This window comes from Odocoileus virginianus, chromosome 11 (assembly GCF_023699985.2).
Source record: "Odocoileus virginianus isolate 20LAN1187 ecotype Illinois chromosome 11, Ovbor_1.2, whole genome shotgun sequence".
In the NCBI taxonomy this organism is placed as follows: Eukaryota; Metazoa; Chordata; class Mammalia; order Artiodactyla; family Cervidae; genus Odocoileus; species Odocoileus virginianus.
Window position 1 is genome coordinate 24,710,060 of NC_069684.1, and position 25,935 is coordinate 24,735,994.

At 42.2% G+C, this 25,935-nt stretch overlaps 2 protein-coding genes across 4 annotated transcripts in view; one reads left to right on the forward strand and one right to left on the reverse strand.

Annotated features, from left to right (window-relative positions):
* Positions 1 to 10,129, forward strand: part of SLC9C2 (solute carrier family 9 member C2 (putative)) — a 90,919-nt gene extending 80,790 nt beyond the window's left edge. For all 3 annotated transcript variants that reach the window (XM_020902250.2, XM_020902251.2, XM_020902252.2), the window contains 4 exons: positions 4,119 to 4,304; positions 5,988 to 6,069; positions 7,467 to 7,522; positions 9,536 to 10,129. In XM_020902250.2, coding sequence (XP_020757909.2) covers positions 4,119 to 4,304; positions 5,988 to 6,069; positions 7,467 to 7,522; positions 9,536 to 9,571 — 360 coding nt within the window. In that variant the 3' untranslated portion in view covers positions 9,572 to 10,129. The remainder of the gene's footprint in view (positions 1 to 4,118; positions 4,305 to 5,987; positions 6,070 to 7,466; positions 7,523 to 9,535) is intronic.
* A 3,702-nt stretch (positions 10,130 to 13,831) lies between these two features.
* Positions 13,832 to 25,337, reverse strand: PRDX6 (peroxiredoxin 6). The gene is made up of 5 exons (XM_020902249.2): positions 25,107 to 25,337; positions 19,336 to 19,492; positions 17,332 to 17,478; positions 16,211 to 16,357; positions 13,832 to 14,926 (listed from the first exon to the last, which is right to left on the reverse strand). Exons 1-5 carry the CDS (start codon positions 25,199 to 25,201, stop codon positions 14,798 to 14,800), a joined length of 675 nt encoding a protein of 224 aa, XP_020757908.1. The 5' UTR covers positions 25,202 to 25,337; the 3' UTR covers positions 13,832 to 14,797.
* Between the last annotated feature and the right edge of the window lie 598 nt (positions 25,338 to 25,935).

Sequence of the window (25,935 nt, forward strand, 5' to 3'; positions counted from 1 at the left end):
TTCAAATTTTTATTGAGTTTACCAAGCCTCATCTATGAACTTTCTCTTCAAAAAGTAGCATTTCAGGTCTTTTCTTAGACTGGTACAATTTCCAACCTATATTTGCATTCCATTTAGTAATTTTTTGAGCCCTACCATGAGTTAGGAACTGGGGAAGTGACAAACCTGAAGTTTAAGAACATTCATTGAATTGTGATACTGAATACAAGTATTGGGTTAAAAATGAGCATATATTAAGAGAATTAGAAGACAAACTACAGACTGCGAGAAAATATTTGCAATAGACATATCAGATAAAGAACTATTATCCAAAATATACAAGGAGCTTTAAAACTCAACAGTAGGGGAAAAACCCAGCCTGATTAAAAAGTGGGCCAAAGCTGATAATAGATAACTTCACCAGAGAAGATACATGAATAGCAAGTAAATATAGGAAAAGATACTCCATATCATATGTCATCAGAGAAATGCAACAATGTGATACCATTGTTGTTGCTCAGTTGCCCAATCGTGTTTGACTGTGACCCCAGGTACTGAGTGCAGCTTGCCAGGCCTCCTTGTCTCTCACCATCTCCCGGAGTTTGCCCAAGTTCATGTTCATTGCATTGGTGATGCCATTCAGCCATCTCATCCTCTGACACCCTCTTCTCCTTCTGCCCTTAATCCTTCCCAGCACCAGGGACTTTTCCAATGAGTCATCTATTTGCATCAGATGACCAAATTACTGGAGCTTCAGCTTCAGCATCAGTCCTTAATATTCAGGGTTGATCTCCCTTAAGATTGACTGGTTTGATCTTGCTGACCAAAGGACTTTCATGAGTCTTCTCCAGCACCACAGTTCGAAGGCATCAGTTATTTAGCGTTCTGCCTTCTTTATGGTCCAGCTCTTACAACCATACATGACCATTGAGAAGACCATAGCCTTGACTAAACGGACCTTTGTCGGCAGAGTAATGTCTCTCCTTTTCAACACACCTGTCTAGGTTTGTCATCGCTTTCCTGCTAAGAACCAATTGTCTTCTGATTTCATGACTGCAGTCACCGTCCGCAGTGATTTTGGAGCCCAAGAAGAGGAAATCTATCCCTGCTTCCACCTTTTCCCCTGCTATTTGCCATGAAGTAATGGGGCCAGATGCCATGATCTTAGTTTTTTTGATATTTAGTCTTAAGCTGGCTCTTTTACTCTCCTCCCCCACCCTCAAGAGGCTCTTTACTTTCGCCATTACAGTGGTATCATCTGCATATCTGAGGTTGTTGATTCTCCTACCTATCTTGATTCCAGCTTGTAACTCATCCAGCCTGGCATTTCTCATGATGTGCTCAGTGTATAGGTTAAGCAAATAGGGTGACAGCAGACAACCCTGTTGTACTCCTTTCTCAATCTTGAACCAATCAGTTGTTCCATACTTCTGTTGCTTCTTGACCCACTTACAGGCTTCTCAGGAGACAGGTAAGATGATCTGGTATTCCCACCTCTTTAAGAGCTTTCCACAGTTTGTCATGATCCACACTGTCAAAGGAAACAGAAATGTTTTTCTGAAATTCCCTTACTTTCTGTATAATCCAGTGAATGTTGGCAATTTGATCTCTAGTTCCTCTTCCTTTTCTAAACCCAACTTGGACATCTGGAAGCTCTTCGTTCACATCAGGTTGAAGCCTAGCCTAACACACAAGATTTTAAGCATGAACCTTACTGGGCTTCCCTTGTGGCTCAGCTGGTAAAGAATCTGCCTGCAATGCAGGAGTACTGTGTTTGATTCCTGGTTGGGAAGATTCCCTGGGTTGGGAAGATCGTCTGGAGAAGGGAAAGGCTACCCACTCTAGTATTATAGCCTGGAGGATTCCATGGACTGTATAGTCCATGGAGTCACAAAGAGTCGGACACGACTGAGTGACTTTCACTTCACTTACTAGCATGGGAGATGAGTGCAGTTGTCCAGTGGTTAGCACATTCTTTGGTACCCTTCTTGGGGACTGGGATAAACATTGACCTTTTCTAATTCTCTGGCCATTGCTGGGTGTTCCAGATTTGCCAACATAATGAATGCAAAACCCTGATGGCATCATCCTTTAGGGATTTGAATAGTTCTGCTGGAATTTCATCTCTAGTAGATGAAATAATAATAATAGCTTTATTATTAAAGCTATTAAAGCTTAATAATAGCTTTATTAACAGCAGTGCTTCTTAAGGCCCACTTGACTTCACACTCCAGAATGTCTGGATATGGGTGACTAACCACACCATTTTAGTAATCCGGTTCATTAAGATCTTTTTTTATACAGTTCTTCTGTGTATTCTTTCCATTTCTTCTTGATCTCTTCTGCTTCTATAGATCTCTACCATTTTTATCCTTTATTGTGCCTATCTTTGGGCAGAATGCTCCCTTGATGTTTCCAGTTTTTCTGAAGAGATCTCTAGCCTTTCCCCTTTTGTTGTTTTCTTCTGTTATTAAGCATTGTTTATTAAAGAAGCCCTTCTTGTCTCTTCTAGCTATTTTTGGGGACCCTGTGTTTACTGGATGTACTTTTATCTCTCTCCCTTGCTTTTTGCTTCTCTTCGTTCTTCTGCTGTTTGTAAGGCCTCCTCAGATAACATCTTTGCCTTCTTGCTTTTCTTTTTCTTTGGGATGGTATTGTTAGCCGCCTTCTGTGCAGTATTACGGATCTCTGTCAATAGTTCTTCAGACACCCTGTTAACTAGATCTAGTCCCTTGAATCTATTCATTACTACTGGTAATTCTCCTCCGCTCTTCCCCAGTAGCGTACTGGACACCTTCAGACCTGCAGGACTCATCTTTTGGTGTCATATCTTTTTGACCTTTTATACAGTTCATGAGGTTCTCATGGCACTCTGGGGTGGTGTGCCATTCCCTCCTCCAGTGGATCACGTTTTGTCAGAACTCTCTGCTGTGACCCGTCTGTCTAGGGTGGCCCTGCAGAGCGTGGCTCATAGGCTTCATTGTGTTATGCAAGCCCCTTTGCCACAACAAGGCAGTGATCCACAAAGGAAGTGGTACTGTTATACACCTATTAATTGGCCAGTGACAACACCACATGCTGGCAAGGGTGTGGAGCAACAAGAACTCTTCTTCATTGCTGGTGAGAATTCGAAATGGTACACAGCCACTTTGAAAGAGAGTTTGGTGGTTTCTTACAAAACTGACATGCTATTGCCATATGATCCAGCAAGCACTCTCTTTGATATTTACCCAAAGGAGTTAAAAAACTATGTCCAAAAACTATGTCCACACAAACACCTACACATGGATTTTTTTGAAAAACAAATTGAAGTATACTTGATTTATAATGTTTTGTTATTTTCATGTGTGCAGCAATGTGATTCAGTTATAATATATATATATTGTATTCTTTTTCAGATTCTTTTTGCCTTAGAGACTATTAGAAAACATCAGTATAATTCCCTGTGCTATATAATACGTACTTGTTGGCTATCTATTTTATATATAGTAGTGTTTATGTGATTATCCCTCCCTCACTCTTTGGTAATCATAAGTTTGTAGATGAGTTCATTTGTATCATTTTTTAAGATTCCACATAATAAATGATGTCACATGATGTTTGTTTTTCAGTGTCTGGCTTCTTTCACTTAGTACAACAATCTCTAGGTCCATCCATGTTGCTGCAAACGGCATTACTTCATTCTGTTCTATTCTATGGTATATGTATACCACGTCTTCTTTATCCATTCCTCTGTTGTTGGACATTTAGGTTGTCTCCATGCCTTGGCTATTGTGAAAATTGGTCCAGTGAACACTGGGATGCATGTATCTTTTCTCTGGATATATGCCCAGGAGTGAGACTGCTAGATCATATGGTAGTTTAATTTTTAATTTTTTGAGGAATTTCCTACTATTTTACATAGTGGCTGCACCAATTTACAATCCCACCAACAGTCCACAGAAGATTCCCCCTTTTCTCTACATCCTTGCCAATACTTGTTACTTGTTGTCTTTTTGATGATAGCCATTCTGTTGAGCTGGTTTGCATTTCCCTGATGATTAGTGATGTTGAACATCTTTTCATGTGGAATATGCTTTCTTCTTGATATCATGTGTTATTTTATACGATTTATAGAAAAAAATCTAATTTTATTGTAGGACCTAAAATTTCAGAAGTGTGTGATGCTCAATCATGCATATGTGGAGACTTTATCAAGCTATAATGAAATGAGTATTGATGACGTGAACATGAAATTTGTTATTCTTGTGTATGGCAGTGTTATTGATACCAAGACAGAGGTACCATATTTTGCACCTTGCATTTTACCTAAACCCTGTGAACAGGTAAGGAGGGTCATTTCTTAAGAGTTTGCTTTTCATGGTGCCCCATAAGTGACTTTAAAAACTCAACTAACCATCTTAAAGAAATTTAGGTTTCTCTAAACCTAGAAAGACCCTATAGTTCTCACCTGCCCTTAACAAAACAGTCAGAATGTCCCCAGGGCTTGTGTGCTGTGTTATGCAAGCTGTGCCCTGCATGAGAGTGTACCTGAGGGGCCAGTGGGGCAGGGATCTGCCTACTCTCTGCTTGCCAAGCTCTTTGCCCTGGCATGGGCCGTGCCTCCCTAGAGAAGGATGGGGAGCATTTTTCCTAGTTTGCGTGTAAGGCAGTGACACTGCTTGCTAGGATGGTTCTGGAAGTATCTGCGCTGGTTGATAAGAAGGGAGATGTGTCAGGGTCATGTCACTTTGTTGCCACATTAAGGCCTAGGGGCACAACTCAATAGAGGACCCTAAGCCTCATCATTCCTTGCCTCTGTAAGGGAGGGGGACGGGTGAGTGCCTGGGGACGTAACAGGGGATGGGAAGAATAGAAGCCAGGTCCCTAATGGGTGAAGCCACTTGCTGTTAGACCACAGCTGTGACGTGAGGACAGAGCCCAAGTATGAGGACTAAGAGGCTGTGAGAAGAGCTAGCATCTCTTTCTTTTGGTAACAAGTCTCTCCCCTTTGGGAGAGACCTTTTCTGCTTGTTCAGGGGGAGAAAGGTCATTAATTTAATGAAAACTTGAGTCCTAGAAAAGTTGGTTAAGCTCCTAAAAAGTGCATTTGCCACTTTCCTAACATACTTGTTTTGTCAACCTCTCAACAGTTCAGAAGGTGAAGGTAATTTAATTTTTTTTTTTTAAATAGAAAGTGAAAAATCACTTTAACTTTGAAATAAGGGGTAGGGAACCATGGGAGCAATCCCCACAGTTTTGTTAAGACACCAGAGTTTGGAGTCAGCCATACTTGGGTTTAAGACCTGATGCCTGTGCCCACTAGGTGTGTGAGGCTAGGCACCTAGAAAGATGCCTACTGACCCTCAGTTTCCTCTTACTAAGATGAGGATAATAGCAGCAGCCATCTCATAAGTTTCTTGTGGGGATTAAATGAGATAAAATGTGATAATATCTAGAAATGATAGTTATATGTGACTTATGTATGCTGCTTGCATTCTGGGAGGGCAGATTTTGTGGCAGCTGGGGCAAAATCTCAGGGAAAAAAGCTTATTTATTTTCCTATCTGGGAAGCCTAGGGCCTGAGCCCTTGATTGTTAATGTTGGAATAAAAGTAACTCAGTGGATGCTGGGGATTCCATTTTCCAGATTGGTTACAAGTAAGGTGTAGAAATTTCCTTTCTGATATTTATAAAAATGCAAAAGATAACGTCCTGGCCCAAGATTTCTTAAAATTATTTTACATTTTCGATCACTTACTTTTTCATGTATTAAGCCATATGCCCATGTAAGAATCCATTCATTTAACTGTTCTTCCATCCTTCCATCCATCCATCCACCCATCCCCTACCTATCCAAGACTCTTTGAAACAAGGTAAAAGAGGACTTGAAATGAAAAAGATAGAGCTTAGGTTGGAGGCTCAGTTCTATGTTCGGCTTATTTTTTTATATTCTTTGGAAAGGCTAGGAGGCAGCCACTTTAGAGGTCAAAGAATGCTCTTTTGACTGATTTTGATTTTTTCCTTTAGGTTCAGGGAACTTCAGATTTAAGCAAGCTGTTGGTTATCCAAGCACTTGCGCCTGACAAAAATGATAATGCCAAGGTCATGGGTAAGGGGATAGCTCTTTAGTGGTAGGCAAACCACTGAGAAAGAATTTTGATATGTGAGCTTCATTTTATTCTAAAAAAATGATTTGAGGGCGCTGTATGTGTTTGTCATCTGTCTCCATTCATGGGCCCACCCTGGCTGCCACACTGCTTCTGGGAGGTCACATTTCAGAGACTTTCAGACACTGAAGTCCAGGTGGCTCTGACTCTCTCATGTGTCTCCTTCCACAACGCTGTGGGGGGTAGCAGCTGCTGCCTCTACTCTGATCCTGTAAGCTGGAGCCCCGGAGTGCTGCTGGGGGACAGCAGGAGTGGGGGGACACAGCAGGCCCAGGGGTGGGAGCGGGTTTTCTCTCAACGACCAAAGGGAATATAGGATCTAACCCATGCTCATGGAATAGTCCAACCACGGTCACAACCAAAACTCAAATGACTTGCTTTGAGGTGACTTTGATAGTCACTACATAATTATTGTCACTAAGTGCGTACGGTGCCTATTTGCTTATATCATGGTGCTAAGCATACTGTAAAGAAGACTTTCTAGGAAGGCCTTGCTGTAGGGAAAATGCATTCAAGATCTTTTGTTCAGTGCTTAGCATCCTGCCTTACCAAGCACAGGGTCACCATTTCCCCAGCTACTCCAGCTTGAAAACACAATCATCCTTGATTTGCTCCTCTAATTTAGCCTTCACAGTGTCTTTAGGTCTGCCACTCTGCTGCTTTCACAGCACTCCTGGGGGACAGGAGTATATGGCAAGGCTGGGAGCTCAGGGTCTAGTGTCAGCTCCATTGGGCACCCCGAGGGCTATTGAGTTGGCGAAATTTTTAGAGTGAGGGAAATATATTATCTGCATTCCCCAATGAGTCTGGGATGAAAGTCACAAGTGGCAGTCCCATGGACTTGATCCAGCCAGTACACTGTATTTGGCTTACATCTGTGTTTTCTTTTAAAATTGTCAAGTATAAACATCCGGAAATTTCACATTAAAAAAAATACAGATTTTGAGCTTGTCTTAAAAAAAAAACTGGAAAGTCTTTGAACACTCAGTCCTTTTGTCTGTGTGTGGCAACAACCAGATAGAGCTGAGCATCGCTGGCTCCTACACAGGAAGAGATGCTCTGTGGTTTGCCACAGTCCACACCCTCCCTCTTGTGTTATATCCAAACCACTCAGTCTGTGTGACCTGCCTGTTCTCATTTGGATTTGCCAGCACTTGTATTGGACTTTTGTGAGCCTAGTTCACAAATCTCCTTGAGGGAAAAATGTAAAAAGCCCATCTGAATGGGGAGACTTGAAGGGAGGAAGTAAACTGAGATTTCAGAATATCCTTTTGCTACCAGTACTCTGAAATTGCTAATGTAATTTTTCTCTTTTATGCATTTATTTGGATTGGCTCAGGCAACACTGGTCTTGGAATGACTAAGAGAGACTACCAGTGGAAGAAAAAAGATGAGGTAATTAACTTGACACTTTGGAGTCTTCTTACTGTGACTATTAAACTACACAGTGAAAATAAATTGTGAAGTGAAGTAGCAACATGTAGGTGGTGAGAAAAGAAACTCTTAGTGGGAATGCTTATGGGAAAATTGGGATTAGAGTTCACCTGAATTACTTAACAGTTAAAATTATAGAATATTTTTGAAAATCGTTAATTTTGCCATGATTCCCTCTTCCAATTTCCCCCCTCCTAATTCCCTTCCGTGATATTTATTTATTTAAAAAAAACTAATTTTGGCTGCACTGGGTCTTCATTGCTATCCATGAGCTTTCTTGAGTTATGGCAAGCAGGGACTACTGTCATTGTGGTGTGCGGGCTTCTCATTGCAGTGGCTTCTCTTGTTGCAGAGCACAGGCTCTAGGCATGCAGGCTTCAATAGTTGCAGCTCCTAGGCTCTAGAATGCAGGCCCAAGTTAGTTGTGGCACACAGGCTTAGTTGTCCCTCGGTATGTGGAATCGTCCCAAATCCAGGGATCATTGGCAGGCAAATTCTTAATCACTGGACCACCAGGGAAGTCCTCCCCTGATATTTAGTTCAAAAGTAGGGATCTCCAAAAAACAGTAGGGATCTCTGGGATCAGGGATGGGGAGGCCCATCCATCATGCATACAGTGAGACACTAGCATTTAATTATGGTTGTTTCTCTTTGGAATATGTATTCCCATGGATCTGTAGGTCTCTGGTGTGGGTGTGTGTGGAGCACAGGTTGATCATGGGCATCTTCCTAGGGTTTCAATTTTACTTGACAATCTTTCAAAGGGAGATGTTAACTCATTTTACAATTAGGTTATCTAAAATGTTTTATATTGAAATAAATGTACTATGGAGTAGGATGACAAATTTGCATGAATTTAAGATAAAACAAGAGGCCTCAAAATATTTTATTAGGGAGAGTCACTTAAGTGTTGCTCTGATGACATCTTTTCCTAGTTTCCTCAGCAATCAGAACTAATTTAGAAAAGTCTGAGAAGGGCTGGAAACTGTGCCTAGAGTTAGGGAGGGAGAGGGCTGGTCACACTGGGCAAGGACAACATGGAGGCAAGTCTGGTGGGGAGGAGGGTAGCCTGCAAAGCTTGTTACTCAAGGGATCTCTGTGAGGGCCCCTAAGAGAGTTCACGTGGGCCAGAGCCCACTGCTGATTGGAGTGGATTGGAGAAGACAGCTATGACAGCGCAACAGGACGATGGGCAAACGCAGGAGCGGGCCATGTATCAACAACAGTGGTGCCAAGAATGGGCTTCAGGAGCCTTCAGCGCCCTCCCTCCCCCAATTGCCCAGTCACTCCAAAAAACATGTCTTCTACGAAAGAATGATGTGCTGTGGAAACGCAGCTTCGTAAGTCCCGTGACCATCACACCACCCTAAGAAACTTTTAATAGAAATTCTGGGCCTATTACTATCATTTATGACAATCAGGGTGGTCTGCAGTGTGTCTGTTGGGGAAAGGAAAGTTGCATTGACCAAACTGATGGTTATTGGTTCCTCTAAACAAAGCAATTGAATTCCTTGTAGGCAGTCTTCCTGGGTCATCCTCTTTCTTAAAGGGATCTATTTCACAAATGTGACACCTCATTAGGTGTGTAGCGATTTGGCTTGTCACTTGCCACTGTCTCTTCCAGGTCCCTTTACTTAAAAAATTCTCATTACAATTAGGAGAAAAGTTTCCAGTTTACCTTGCAATCAGTCACAAAGTTAACAGGAATTCAACTTTCCTCACATTTATCTTTAAGTGCACTTTGATACACTACTCTAACTAAGTGAATGTATCTCTTTACAAGATGATGCTTGTTGGGATAGTGATGCACGCCTACATACTTACTCAAAGTCTTTAATATGTAAGCTCTTCTAAAGGCAGTGTTCCAGATAATTAAATGGAAACTTTTCAGTAGGTTTTCCATTGCACTTACTGTTTTTCTTTTTTTCTGAAATGCTCACAGTCTCATATGTTACTTTTGACTTTCTTTTTTAGTTGGAAATTGGATCCCATTTTAGAAAAGGACTTTAATGGCACTTACGTGATACGTGGAGTCAGTTTAGAGACCGAGCTAATATCCTGACTCAAGTGCTGAAACACTACCTGGCAAGGAGTTTACTCACAAACTGCTAAAGCAATTTATCTCTGCGTTTATTTTACAAACAATTTTGATGGACTGCTGCAAAAGCTCTGATTTTAAGTAGTTGCATTTATACTTGAGATGTTCAAAATCCTTCAGATACCTTAAACTTATGGTTTAGCAAATGAAATCCTGCATCCAGCTGAGAGCAACCTATGATAGAGTAGAAGTTATCAAAAGCATTGTACAGTTAACCCACTACTATCTAAAGCATAGGAACTATTAATTTTGATATGTTATTGCTACAACTAGTGCCTCCCTAACATTACAGAGTAAAGTTATTTCCCCCCATCCTCAATCTATAAATACTGAAGAATGGAACCATGTTCCATAATCTTAGTTATTAAAAGCAGTTTAGGAGAAATTAACAATCTTACATTGCATAGTACTATTTAATATCACTTTTCATTTTACTTTAAAAAGTCAAATAAAATTGAATTTTATGGTGATTGTTTAATACTTAGGATCCATTATTCCTTTTCATTTCAACAAGATTTTAAAAGAACACATGATTCTCTACTCCAGGGAAAACCATAATAGAAGAAAGAATAGAAGAAAACACAAGAGAAAAAGTCAAGCCCCTCCAGATAGCTAGAACAGGGCAGTATTTCTCAGAGTGGCTTGTGGAGCCCTTACATGTCAACAAAAGTTAGGTGCAGCCACACCTAACAGCAGTCCTGCAGCCAGGACTGTCTGGCTGTCTAAGGAAGTTATCACAGACCCGGTTTCCTTTCAGACTCCCTATCTTTCATCCTTGGCCTGTGACTTTTATCCTCAGGGCGGCAAAATGACATCTGTAACTCAGTCATCCCATTTGCTTTTCAGTGAGGCAAGGCACTTTCAGGAAGAGACCCCACCACAAACAGGCCAACACTGTCACATGACCACACCCACCTATCATCTTAGCATGAATTTTAACTGGGACCTCAACTTGGCACCCTTAATACAATCTGGGTATTCTTCATGAAGATTAAGGGGAAATGGCTGTGGTGAACTGCAGTGTCTGCTCTATACTGCATCACGATCACCTGGGTTGTGACAGATGAAGAACTTCTGGCCACTTGTGGAACCCATGTCTGGGGGAAGGGCCCTGACCTGCTTATTTTAACACACTCCTCATGTAGTTTAATGCATATTGAAGCTTGAGTTCCACAAGATAGGGGATAAAGAAGTAGCAAAAAAACAGATGTCAGCCTGTGGTGGGGTCTACAATCTTATGAGGCACATTATCATGTTATTTGAAGTAACTAGAGGACACTTAATTCTATGTGTATCAGTTAGGATGCTTTTGGCCTCAGGTACCAGAAAACCCAACTTAAAGAGGCTTAAACACTAAGGTGATTTATTTTTATTACTTAAAAAAAATTTATTTACTTATTTTTGGCTGTGCTGAGTCTTCATTGCTGCGCAGGCTCTTCTCTAGTTGCGGAGAGTGGGGACTTCTCTCTAGTCGCAGTGTGTGGGCTTCTCATTGTAGTGGCTTCTCTTGCGGGGCACAGGCTCTCAGGTGCACAGGCTTCAGTTGTTGCGGTAACAACGTGGGGCCAGTAGCTGCGGCTCCGGGGCTACGCTTAAGCACAGGCTCAATAGTTGTGGCACACAGGCTTAGTTGCTCTGTGGCATGTGGGATCTTCCTGAATCAGGTATCAAACGCATGCATGTATTCCGCATTGGCAGACAAGATTCTTTACCACTGAGCCACCAAGGAAGTCTGGTAATTTATTATTTTATGTTATAGTAGTCCAGAGGTAGGACGGGTTCACACTTGTTAGACTCAGTGAAGATCATGAAGGGTCAGATGTTTTCCTTTCTCTCAACTTGGCTGTTGACCTTTTTACAGCCTCATTCTTTTTTTTTTTTTTTTTAATCTTGTGATATGTTTTTATTATTATTATTTCCATTTATTTTTATTGGTTGGAGGCTAATTACTTTACAACATTGCAGTGGTTTTTGTCATACATTGAAATGAATTAGCCATGGATTTACATGTATTCCCCATCCCAGTCCCCCTCTCCCACCTCCCTCTCCACCCCATCCCTCTGGGTCTTCCCAGTGCACCAGGCCCTGAGCACTTGTCTCATGCATCCAACCTGGGCTGGTGATCTGTTTCACCCTAGATATACATGTTTCGATGCTGTTCTCTTGAAACATCCCACCCTCGCCTTCTCCCACAGAGTCCATAAGTCTGTTCTATACATCTGAGTCTCTTTTTCTTTTTTTGCATATAGGGTTATCGTTACCATCTTTCTAAATATATGTGTTAGTATACTGTAATGGTCTTTATCTTTCTGGCTTACTTCGCTCTTACAGCCTCATTCTATGGCTGGATCCCTGCTCCCAGGTTGTAAGTTAGCTGCAGCAGCAGTGTCTCATGTTTTCTTGTTTATATTCAGTATGAGAGAGAAAAACAGCTTCTAGTTGCTCTTGAGAAAGAATTCTTGTTAAAACTCATGATCCTCTATTTGTGTCTCAGTGCTCAATGCTGAACCAATCACTGACAAAGTGGCAATGCCTTTTTAACTAGTTAACGTACCCTTTAAGTTTGAATCAAAGTTGTATTTCCTCAATTTGCATTGCCCAAAGCGTCGAGTAAATCACTATGCCAGTTCACTGCATCCAAGTGGCATCTTGACATGCCCCTTTAGACACAGCCATTCTAGCTCTTTACCCCTTTCAGAGCCTCTCAATGAGGATTCTTACCCTCAGGGGGATGGTTGGAGGTAAGGTCAGACTTTGGCCAAGACCACCCAGGAACCTCAAGTCACTTTGCAAATCTTAGATGGCTCTCTCTTCTAGCCAAAGCATTTGCTGATTCTTTGAGAAGGCACCCAGTAGACTGCCTCTTAAATTCTTAAGCTTCTCTCAGCCACAACGGCCATATAATTCATTTTCACCTAATAAATTTTTGGATTTATTAAATCTATTCTATGAAATTGAGAGCAACAATTCTGGAAAGCGGAATTCTCCTTCCCATGCAAAGTTTAAAAAAAAAAAAAGACTGCTACCCTCTCAGCACATATTCATTATGTAACATTTTACATTTGGAGAATACTCACACTCCCATGGCTTCATGGCTGCTTTGTGATAGAACCAGAAATTAATTTGTGGGTACATGACCTCCCTTTTCCTTGAGTTTTTCAGCATTTTTATACTGACATAATCTATGTGGGTAGGGTAGATAGATATAGCTAAACAAAACATCAAGGTTTGTATGCCTGAGTGATAAGAGGGGCAATGTATTTATTGGGGGAATAATTGATGAATTTGATTTTGAATTTATAAATTTAATGGCCGATGTCCCATCAGTCAGTAAAGGTAAGACTGATGTGTGAATAATTAATGTTGGAGATTTAGACTTAAGCCAGACTCTCTGAGAGGCAGGACTGAAGGTGAATAGCCAAGGGAAGAGAACAGTGAGGAACCTAACACGGAGGTGACAAGATTTGAGGAGCCAGGGGTTACTCAAAAGAGATGTGCTAAAGAGCACCATAGTCTTAATTCTTTAAGCACAAAACACAGTGACTTGGAGAAGAGGTGACAGCAAGATGCCAGCCAAGTCTCTCTCAGACCAGCATTCCCAAGGATATGACTTGGAATTTTCACCTTCCTTGTCAACCTTCTTAGCATCACCCAAATTTTACACGTGGTGAAATCAAGGAAATGAAAAATTAATGGCTTCTCTAAAACACAGCACCAGGGATCAGATTTTATGTTATTCTACTCAATAAAAGTATAGAGGGCTACATGCAAGAGATTATACCAGGTGTGGGACCCTTCTTTCTAAACCTAGGACAGTATAGTAAGTCTGAGAGATTCTTGAGTTAGGAATCCTTCGTACTCTTTCCAGAAAAGCAAAAGCTGTCCCATACTTAAATCCAGCACCCCCTGTTAAGGTATTAGGTTAGAGGAATTCTTTGTTGCAGCGGTCAGAGATTCCACAAGGCCCACGTAACTAATACGAAGGTGCTAAGTAGGCCAGGAGATGTGGCAGGATCACATTTTCATCAGCGGCTCCTCCGTTTTCATTACATGAACTTTTATACATCTGTCTTTGGAGAGAAGCATCAGTGTCAGTCCTAGCAAGGAGACGTCTTGCCCTCAGGACATGAGTCTGAACTAGTACCTCAAAATGTGACAACAGAATTCTCTGATCACGTTTTAGACAAAAGGATTTATTTGCTGATCCCTAAGAAGCAAAATTCAGAAAAACATCTCCCTCCCCCACTGCAAGAATAGATAAACATTTTCAGTCGTCCTCTCCCTCTCCCCACGGTGGGCCCTTTGACATGCACATCATCGTAGAACAGACTGACATCCAGAAATTCTCCAAAAGGCATCTGGCACTGTCATGCCTTCTGCTACACCTCTCTGGCAGGCAAGTGGAGCCTTTTCCGTAGCTTCTTGCTTTCAATAGAAATTTACTGAAAAATTTTCTTGATAGCAAAATATTTAAAGATTCTCTCCCCAGGCTCATCTTTCATTTATCTACTAGAAAAGTACTGAATTGAAAAGGTTTTTTCCCCCAGTTGTGATCAAAACATGAAATACTGAAGAACTTCCGGGTTACTCTAAGTTCTTAGGTTACACACATAGATATGTACAGAGGAAGTTGAACCCCAAGCTCTATTCCTTCCCAAAATGGGTAACAGAGGATTTGATTAGAAGAGAAAAAAAAAAAAAAAAAACCCAAACCCAAACCTGACAGTCATTCTATTGGCTTGGCCAAAACGTTCGTTCACGTTTTAAAAAGCCAAATGAACATTCTGGCCAACACAGTAATGATGGAGCAAAGCAGGCTTTTTTGACCATAAACTGATACCACCTCTTGGTCATAAACCCTGCAGAGATCCAAGATAAGTCTCAAATTTCGAGGAGAGTCAGCAGAGAGTGCGAAGATATATGAACAGAGGAGAAAGCTGCTGAAGGCACAAAGGATCCCAAGGAATTTTTACTGCTGTTTTCATTTAATAAGCCAGTAGTATAGCAATCTAAAGACCTTGGCTGTGATCACACCAGAATGTTTTTAATGGACTGCTGCGGGGAAACATGATGGACAGCGGGCGTCCTCTGGCTCATGGTGCTAAGTGGGCAGCTCCAGAACCAACTCTGTGGCGAGCCTATGGCTGGGGTGTGTAGCGGAGGTATTTCTTGCCAGATGGGAGCTCTTTGGTGAAGACTCCTTTAGGGAAAAGTTTTTTGGCTTCCTCTTCGGGGATGGTTGGAAGGACCATCACGCTGTCCCCATTCTGTTGAAAAGACATTGAGAATGGTGAAATTCAATCTTTCATGATGATAATAATCAAGTCTCCTTTGCTTTGCTCTCTCCCCCTGAGGTATTCTGCTTTCACAAATTGATCTTTGACACTTCTGGGAAGAGAAGTATTTCCCCACCTTAACAAGAAATAGTCCTGCTTTAAACCCAATAATGGTTTGCTACTGCATTTTAAAATTTAATTCTAAATAAGTCCTTTTCACTACCCTGTGTGACTGAACCCAGCTTCCTCTTTCACCCTTGGTCCCTACCTTCAACTCCTGCTGCCTTTTCCAGGCTTTGGCTCTCCTGTTCCTTGAACGTGCCAAGCTCACTTTTAGGAAAACTCCTTAGCTGTTCCTTTAAGCCTGCTCTGCTCTTCCCTCATAAAGATGCATGACTTGGTCTCCAGCTTTCTTTATGTCTTCCCCAAAGGTCTCTTCAGAGAAGCACCTTCCTTCCTTGACAGCCAAACATAAAAGCAACCCCTCCCACCTCTGCTCCCCTTTTCCCCACCTTTGCATGATTACTCTGTCATACACTGTCACCTAAGGTACTATAAACTTTACTGTGGTCTTTACCCACTGAAATGTAACTTTACACTGATTGTTCACTGCTCAATCCCAGTGCCCACTGTCTGGGCTCAGTAAACATAGGTTCAGTGAATGGACACAGAATTTCAATGGTCTGCCAGTCAGATGAAACAAAATAACAAGACCAGGTATTCAGGTTAGCAGATTAAAGAATGTAGCGACATTAAGAAACTCTTGTGATATTATCCATGTCCTACATATAGCAGGAATGATAGAGATTAAAAATTCATGAACAGGTTTCAGAGAATTCCATATGGGTTTAAAAGACGGAAGCTTAAGAGAAATGTTTCAAGACATTAATACACCAAATAGTTTTATACCCATGACTTAAGTGGTCAAATTAAGTTCTGCTATAAATGTTTTGCCATCAGGAAGAGTTCAAGTTTTTTGTGTTTTTTTTAAAAATCCTTTTATTTAGGAAAAGGAATCATTCTAACCAATTAATCTGTCCAAATAACCTAAAAGTTAGAAATATAGGGAGTTTGTGTGTATAAAAGGTGTTAAAGACACTGAAAAATGGCCTCTCAGTAAATCCTAAACTCAGCAAGGAGGAAAAATCCTCCCAGTATGTTTGCATGCCAGAAACACAGCCCTAGATAACACCCTAAAGGGAGCCATTCAGATGGCCCCAGAGGCCTTCCAGGCAAGTTGGGGTGGCTAAAGTTCTGCCCTCTTAGCATCTTTACCTTCCAGTCAACCGGGGTGGCCACCCTCTTTTCTGCTGTCAGCTGGAGAGAGATAATTACTCTGAGAATCTCATCAAAGTTCCTGCCAGTGGTAGCTGGGTAGAGGATGGACAGTTTCAGTTTCTTATCAGGACCAAAAATAAACACCTGCAAAGTACACAGACACATAAACAGGAAGAACTCTCTGCATGTTTTTGATATTAAAGCCTCTTATAAGGCTCTTTAGTCATTAAAAATGTTCAAGGGTATAACAAAACAAAATAACAAAAGCCCCCAAGTATCTGGAAAGATATGCCAAACAAACTGGGTAGTTGGAATAGTTATGATTTTCTTCTCTATGTTATATTCCTAAATTTGAAGGGAATTAGATTTGGTTTTGGCTATCTCAGTAAGAAAAACTGACTTGTGAACTGAATCCAGAAAAGCCTCAGGAAGGTACTATGTTAACTATGGGAAATACTCATAAAAATAATACTAATGGGAGTTGATGGTGTTGTTTACTCACTAAGTTATGACCTATGGACCATAGCCTGCCAGGCTCCTCTGTCCATGGGATTTCCCAGGCAAGAATACTGGAGTGGGTTGCCATTCCCTACTCCAGGGGATCTTCCCAACCCAGGGATCAAACCCACGTCTCCTGCTTTGGCAGGCAGATTCTTTACCACTGAGTCACTCGGGAAGCCCCATGGGAGTTGACACTGGTCCTCAAAATTTTATATATTTTTGCAGATGTGGGAATAAGTTTGTTCTCTGGTGGATAAGGACAGAACAAATAAGAATTCAAAACAAGAGATGCCTTATGAAGAAGGCTATGACCCACTGCTTTTAAAGAGAGGGCTGTCAGGAGAACTATAGCAAAAGATTTCACAATTCTAGATGACATGTTAGGATAACTATTTTTATGTAGATTTCCAAAAGCTGTGAATTAAGCAGTTTATTAATAAGTTGGCTGAAAAATTTTACTTTGTACCAGCATTTAGAGAAAAAGTGAGAGTGCCAGCAGACACTTATTTCCTAACTGGAGATGTTCACCCATTTACTTGAGTTGCCCCAAGCATTTACTCGGATAGATGTTTTCTAGGTGTTTTCAGATTATCTAGTAGTGAATGTACACAACTCACCACACGAGCAGTCACAGGCATGCCCTTTTCGTCTTTCTCTGCTGGGTCCAGCATGCCCAACTGGATGGCAAGGTCCCGATTCTTATCATCAATGATGGGAAAAGGTAACTTTTCCGTGGGCTCTTCACCATTGTAAGCGTTGATATCCTGAAATGAAGGGGAAAGGGAAAAAGGGAAGTCTAAAGCAGGCATATTCTCTAAATGCAATCAGTTAACAGCTATCATTTTGTAAGACAGGGAAGAGAGGACCATAATCATAATAATTTCTCTACACAATAAGAAAATTTATAAATGAACACTCCTTATCCCAACTGTTTACTGACAGAAATAACAGTAGGGTATAGTACTTAGGTTATAATCTAGAGCCTTTTCATGCTCAAGGCTCTTCAAATTCAGCATGTTTTTATTGCTTTGAGAAAGCAGCATTAAACTCTCTAAAAGTGGAATAATAACAGAGTTAAGATGTCAATCCCAGGTACCTGAGTACCCAAACACTGTAAAAAAAAAACCATCAGTAACAATGGGTTCACATCCAGAAATTATGTCACAGGCAAAGATAATTCTGTAGATATGGTACTGACCTGACCCCTGCCTCAAAAGCACCCTGACTCAGACATTAAGCTACTGAAAACAAAGATATTAAGAAATGAGAAGAAATACAAAGCTTAGAGCAAAAAGAATAGAGTTGAATATTCACTTCAGGAACAAGTCAAAGGTAAATCTCTTACAGATAAAAAGGCAGAGGTGAATTTACACTAGGGTGAAATCCACATAAAAAGCAAAACATTCCAAGTCTGAATTGAAGGACATGTACTTGCTTCTGCTCTCAATGCCTTCCTCCCCTAGTGAAAAAACTTTTTTCATTTTTCTATCCTGGAAAGTTTTTTTGGGGAAAAAAAAAAATCTAGCTTTATTATTTGATCTGGCATTGAAATTGCACTTGAGGCAGGCTAAGCATTATGGTAAGTACATGTGGGATACAGATAAGTAAAGTTCCTGCCTCTAAGGGAACTTCTAATTTGGTTAGATGATTTCCGTAAGAAGTAGCAGCAAATGCAAGATGGTAATATGCAAATGGCAGAAGCTGAAGTACACCATCCTCCCCATGTGTACGACTGCTGAGCCAGGCAAGGGTTTAAGGACGGGGTATGACTTTGACTTGGGCCTTGAAGGATGGATACAATTTTCACAAGGCAAAGGAAGACATTCTAGGGAGAGGGAGCAATATTAATGAAACATGTAGGCAAGTCTGAGCATAAACTATTGACTGGAGAATGAGGAATTTATCTGGGTAGAGTTTTAGGAAGTCAGGAAAAAGAGTTGATGCTGGAATAAGGTCTATGTATTCTGTGACGCCTTGAAAGTAAAACCGGAGTTCGTGGCATAGCAGATTAAGAACCTCTGTGGATTTCAGAGACGCCACAGAGACGCCACAGGATAAACGTAGCATTCATGAACTTTGAAATGGATAACAAATTATACCATGTTTCTTAATTCTATGGGCTTAACTTTCTTCCTTCTGTCACTAGCAGTCTATCACGTCACCACCACTAAAATAACAACCGACATGGTTTCATGCCACAGGCACCTTGAGGTTAACTACATAACCAGGTGTAAAGTTGGGACTTGTCTCCTATTTAATATGATCACAATTCTGAATATTCTAAGGCACAAGCTCACCAGGAAACATGAACCTGGGTGTGTTCCTATACTTTAAAGAGTATTATATAGTTGGCTATAAACTCTTCCTTCTGCCACTTGTAGTCTCATTGATTGCTATGCAGTAACTCTCAACCCTGCTATTTGTATGACAGGCATTACATTACACCCCTGAAAAGCAAAGAACCATATGCTTTGGCTTTATTCTATCCTAATTCAAGCTAATTCCTACTCTCTATCATTTAGTATCAAAGAAAGTCTCACCTTCACCTCAAAAAAGCCAAGCTACTCTATAAAATTTATAACATGATCTGTAACCTCAAAGCTTATGCCAACAGGTAGTACCTTGCTCCATGCAAGATGGTCTTCCACACTGTCTATGGAAAGAGCAATCATCTTAACATTTCTCTTGGCAAATTCTGGTGCCAGCTTCGCTGCTCTGCCAAGCTCCGTGGTACACACAGGGGTAAAGTCCCGAGGGTGGGAGAAGAGAATGCCCCATCTGAATAAGGAAAAGAAGGTCACAAGTGAATGAAGAGATGATCACCAACATCTTTTTAAATGCTTTCTTTTTAAATGTTTATGAAGACAACTGGGGATTCCCAGGTGGTGCTAGTGGTAAAGAACCCACCTGCCAAAGCCAGAGATGTAAGAGATGTGGGTTCCATCCCTGGGTCAGGAAGATTCCCCTGGAGGAGGGCATGGGAACCCACTCCATTTGGGACATGACTGAAGGACTGAAATGACTTAGCATGCACGCATGAAGACAATCACTTTTTTTTTCATTTATTTTTATTAGTTGGAGGCTAATTACTTTTACAACATTGTAGTGGTTTTTCCCATACATTGACATGAATCAGCCATGGATTTGCATGTGTTCCTCATCCTGATCCCCCCTCCCGCCTCCCTCCCCATCCCATCCCTCTGGGTCTTCCCAGTGCACCAGCCCTGAGCACTTGTCTCATGCATCCAACCTGGGCTGGTGATCTGTTTCACCCTTGATAGTATACTTGTTTCAGTGCTGTTCTCTCAGAACATCCCACCCTCGCCTTCTCCCAGAGTCCCAAAGTCTGTTCTGTACATCTGTGTCTCTTTTTCTTTTTCATATTGGATTATCGTTACCATCTTCTTAAATTCCATATTTATGAGTTAGTATACTGTATTGGTCTTTATCTTTCTGGCTTACTTCACTCTGTATAATGGGCTCCAGTTTCATCCATCTCATTAGAACTGATTCAAATGAATTCTTTTTAATGGCTGAGTAATATTCCATTGTGTATATGTACCACAGCTTCCTTATCCATTTGTCTGCTGATGGGCATCTAGGTTGCTTCCATGTCCTGGCTATTATAAACAGTTCTGTGATGAACATTGGGGTGCACGTGTCTCTTTCAGATTTAGTTTCCTTGGTGTGTATGCCCAGGAGTGGGATTGCTAGGTCATATGGCAGTTCTATTTCCAGTTTTTTAAGGAATCTCCACACTGTTCTCCATAGTGGCTGTACTAGTTTGCATTCCCACCAACAGTGTAAGAGGGTTCCCCTTTCTCCACACCCTCTCCAGCATTAATTGCTTGTAGACTTTTGGATAGCAGCCATCCTGACTAGTGTGTAATGGTACCTCGTTGTGGTTTTGATTTGCATTTCTATGATAATGAGTGATGTTGAGCATCTTTTCATGTGTTTTTTAGCCATCTGTATGTCTTCTTTGGAGAAATGTCTGTTTAGTTCTTTGGCCCATTTTTTGATTGGGTCATTTATTTTTCTGGAATTGAGCTGCAGGAGCTGCTTGTATATTTTTGAGATTAATCCTTTGTCTGTTGCTTTGTTTGCTATTATTTTCTCCCAATCTGAGGGCTGTCTTTTCACCTTGCTTATAGTTTCCTTTGTTGTGCAAAAGCTTTTAAGTTTAATTAGGTCCCATTTGTGTATTTTTGATTTTATTTCCAATATTCTGGGAGGTGGGTCATAGAGGATCTTGCTGTGATTTATGTCGGAGAGTGTTTTGCCTATGTTCTCCTCTAGGAGTTTGATAGTTTCTGGTCTTACATTTAGATCTTTAATCCATCTTGAGTTTATTTTTGTGTATGGTGTTAGAAGGTGTTCTAGTTTCATTCTTTTATAAGTGGTTGACCAGTTTTCCCAGCACCACTTGTTAAAGAGGTTGTCTTTTTTCCATTGTATATCCTTGCCTCCTTTGTCGAAGATAAGGTGTCCATAGGTACGTGGATTTATCTCTGGGCTTTCAATTCTGTTCCATTGATCTATATTTCTGTCTTTGTGCCAGTACCATACTGGAAGACAATCACTTTTAAACTTTTCTGCTGTGGAATGCTTTTCAATTATCTCCAGAAAAACCTGTTTCATGCCCAATTCAATCAAATATATGAAATTCAATATGGTAAATATTTAAAAAGACTGTCAGGGTATTGCCTACTTTAGTAAATCCAGAGCCACCCTGAGTCCTTTTCAGCTAAAAAAATCTGTGCTATTCAAACTCAATACTTACTAAAATAGCTTCTCCCCTCCTTTACACTTTCTACATTTTTTTCTAAGCACAGATATGCTGACATTCACCTCCAATAATGGATGAGCCAGTATGCTTGAACCTAGACCAATGCCTGACTTAAATAATAAACACATTATGTAACCTGAAATAAATAGGCTTCTATCCTCTATTTATATGTAAAGTTAAAGCTGACACTTGGCTTCTTTTACGTGAACAGATATAAAAACTTTTGTAAAACTAGTTTACTGATCTAACTTGCTAAACAGGACACCCAATATTTGTACCCTGACAAAACAACAGCATTTTAAGAGTTTCACCTATCTCTTCACATGCAGTTTCTTCTTCCTTTAGACCAAGCGGGTAGAAAAAATACAGCCTTCAATGTTGATTTCTACAACTACAGATTCTTAGGGAAATAGTATTATCTAAATCATCATTGCCTAAGATTAAAATTGTATAAATTTTAAGCACATTTCAAGCTAAGTCACCAAGAATCTTTGGAGTACTGTCTTCTGGGCAGCAGAAACTATTCTTTTAACTGAAAATCTAACACTCAGTTTCCACACTCTAGTTGACTTAACAACATTAAAGCAGGACCTTAAACTAGATTACTCACGGTAGCCTAGACGCCACACTGACCTCCTCGAAGTTTGCCGAATTTCCTGAAGCACAAAGAAGAAAGCAGAGACAGGGTACCTAATTCCCACCTACATCTGCCACTCAGCTCCCAAGGTTTCAGGAAAGGAAAAGACCTTCTTATAAAAAGGATGGATGGCCCTGCGGCAAGACTGGGAAGAGAAAGGTAATATTTTTAAGATTGTGGGAGGGTGTGGTATGTTTACTTTTTTATATATATAAAGGGCAATAAGAGATTTTTAAAATGTTTAAAAAGAATTAACCTAGTTATGAGTACAATCTAGGCCTTAGAGTCTGTGGTGAAGGATCTATTTAAGGGTCAGATGAGACTTAAGCAAAGTCTCCAGAAGTTGAGGAAAAAAATGAACAGGGCAGTTCCTCTTGTATTGTTAAAGAGGTGATTAGTTAGAAAAATCAGGCCTTCTCTTTGCATTGTGAGTCAAGACACTGTTTTGCTGAATCATGTTAAGGAAACCTGTCTGAAGCCACTTCACATCCTCCCCTTCAGAAGCCACACTCTAGTTTGCTCCTGGCTAGGAACAGCATAACTCCTGAGAATGTCTTACTGTGGCCTGTTCCCCTCTAAGTCTCCCTACTGCTGCTCTTCAGAGGAATACAATTACAGTATCCCCTTTCCTTCCTTGTTTCCTCCTTTAAGGGAGATGGTCCCAACTCACTATCCCCCTGGAAAAACCCAAGGAAAACCCACGTTTTGTTTGGTGAAGATGTACTGTGAAGAAGCTGCTTCTGTCACATATATATGGTGATTGGGCTCAATAAACTCATCCCAAACCCCTTGGCTGTTTCCAATTGTCCAGGGGAAGGGTAGGTACCTGTGATGTTTGAAATCATAATTTTTTTCTCCAAAACACATCTGATCAAAAATTGATAGTCTGAACTGAAATCACATGAAGAATGGAGTTGGGAAAAATTATATTCAGCACAATCCATTTATTATAGTGTTATAAAAGGCTCAAACTTATTTTTGGGGTAAGACAGGAAATAGTACTCTCTCATACTTGACCCAAGGCAGACTTGTGTATTATTTGTTTATAAATGCAGTTTTCTCTCTCATCTTCCTATTGCTGGTTCCCTGAGAAGGTACCACTTTTAATCAGATCAACAAAAAAATCCAAACAAGTAGGGTTAGCTTAAATGGTGACATCATTATAACTATTGCTACAATAAATATATGCTTCATAATAATATTTAGCTTCAATCTATACAACCTAAGAGCTTTGGCAAGATTTTGTTTTATGTGGGTGGGGGCTGTAGGTTAAGAATGGGAAGAAACATTCTCTGAAAATCCCATGGAGTTTTGGAGAAATACTAAGACCTAGATACTGGACATGGTCTGTATTTCTTTAGTCTTTGCCTGCTTTTAAGGTCTGAGTGTTCCATTTCTCCTCCTTTTTCTAGCTTAGTCCTCTCTTTCAAAGAACTTAGCTTTTCCCTTAATCAGTGGTTGGAAAAAAATCCCCAGTGGCTCAGGTGGTAAAGAATCTACCTGCAATGTGGGAGACCGGGGTTTGATCCCTGGGTTGGGAAGATCCCTGAAGGAGGAAATGGCTACCCACTCCATTATTCTTGCCTGGAGAATCCCATGGATTCTCCCTGGCAGGCTGCAATCCATGGGGTCAGAAAATGTCAGACACAACCGAGCAACTAACACACTTCGAAGAGGTTGGTTAGGCCTAAGAATCTCTCCCAGGTGCTCTGCAGAGGTTTGGCCTATCATTAATTCATCTCATAAAGTTCATCCTCTGTCTGTAATATATACACCTGGACACTTTATAAAAGGGATACAAAGCAAGAAGGGATTGTAAAGCCTTAGACCACAGTGTGGGGTGGGGGGGGGGGGGGGCAGGCACTGGAACCCCAGAACCACAATATAACTAGACTCAGCTGGGATGTTTCATATTAAATCTAATCAACTTGAAGTTTGCTGATTCAGAAGCTGTAAAACCACAGTTTCACCAATATACTCCTAGTCATAATAGTATGATTGCTAGGCTAGATCACGGGTCACCAGTTTGGCAAGGCTACGTGCTGCAGGGAGCTAGGCAGAAGGGGGAGGGGCAGTAAGAAGCACTCTGCTGTTAAACACAAGGGCCTCCAACTGGGAGGTGTTGGTGTCCCTGACATACCCATAGTTACTGCAAACTGAACAACCTCAGAAAGCCCTTCCCTCAGGGTGCTGCAAGTTCTGGAATAAAGGACACACCCGCACACAGAGTGTTCTGGGTTCCTCCCAAAGCTGTTATCAAATCAAATTCTAGCAGCTGGCGGAGGCTTTGGACAAAAAGTCTTTCAGTCATCAATTTGGCAGCTGGTGGTTTAAATTTTTTTTGTGCTGAGAAGCCTGCAAATACCACTGCAGCAAGCAGAACCCTCAGATAACACGCTGGGCCCTTCCTAAACCTTGAGCCAGCAGGAGTGTCCTTTGACTGGCCTTGGCTACCCACCTTACCCGGGGAACGAACTGCAGAACGGAGGGAGGGAGGAAGGTACGACCCTGGGCACGAGTCCCGGGAGCTGACCGCCGATGCTGCCCGGCCCCTTCCCCCTCCCGGCCTCGGCTGGACCTTGCTACTCGCACAGTTTACCCAACAGAACTAAATAGACCCAAACTCTCCTCCGCACTGGCCTCCCATTCCTGGGACCCGCGGGAACCCAATTTTGTTCCCCCTCCCCCTTCCTCATCCGGGAGTCACCCCAACCACGCGGGGGCCGAGAAGCTAGAGGCGATCAAGTGCCGGTGCAGGGCGGGCCGGAGGGTCGCTGCCCCCCCGCAGCGCCGCCACGAAGAAGCGGCCGGACAACGAGACGCACGTGCAGGAACCGGTGCGGGGAGGAGGCAGGCGACGAGCAGGGGCCGAGCGGTGAGGAGGACCGAAGGGAGGAAAAAGGGAAGGCACCCCTGAGTCCGGGCATAACCCGAGGCTAGGGCAGGGCGACGAAGTGGCCACTTACGAGTCTCCCAGATAGTCGTGGAAACGGATGCGGCCGATGGTAGTATTTGCCTCGAAGTTGGGAGCCTCGTCCCCGAGGAGGAGACCTCCGGGCATGGCGGCAGCAGTGACGCGGGGAGCAGGAGGAGGTGCAGCACCGACAGCCACTAGCCTGCTGGTTCTGGCGGTGTAGGTGCTGGAGGCGGAATAAATTGGGCTTCCAGGGGCGGGCCCAAAGCCGAGTCCAGATAGGCGGGGTCGCGGCCGGAGCTATGGGCGGGGCCAGGAGGCGGGGCCAGGTGGTTTGCGGGGTGGGCGGGGCCGCGTCTGGCGTCTGGCGTCTGGCCGCGGCGGCGACGGGGGCGAGAGTCCGGAACGGGCGGGAATCTGAGGCAGGCCTCGGGAAGGCCTGTCCTGGACCCGGTCCAGCACCCCGCCAGGCTTCTGCCCTGCCGGGAGCCTGTGGACACTGTCGCGCCTTCCTCACTTGACAGGGGACTCAATGACGTCGCCCTTTGGAGGCTTGGAGGTGCGTTCTGGGCTTTGGAGGTAAATGAAGCGGAACGCAATAGGAAGGGGCGCCCCTAGGCGGACAGCCGTCCTACGGACACGCCAGAATCCGCGGAGACCCTCCTGCTCACCTCCTCACGGCCGACTGCAGGCCAAAGGGGTCCAGAGACCCCTGAACTCCCGGCTCCGGTAGCGTGAGCGTCTGGAATCCTGACCGCCCCAGCCAGCCTAGCCATCCTGAATTCTGTTATCAGAGGATGTGGCAAGACGCAGGCATGTGGGCCACCTTACGTCAGAGGAAGTGGCTTTCCTGTTGCAGCAAAAATTCCAGCAACCATGTC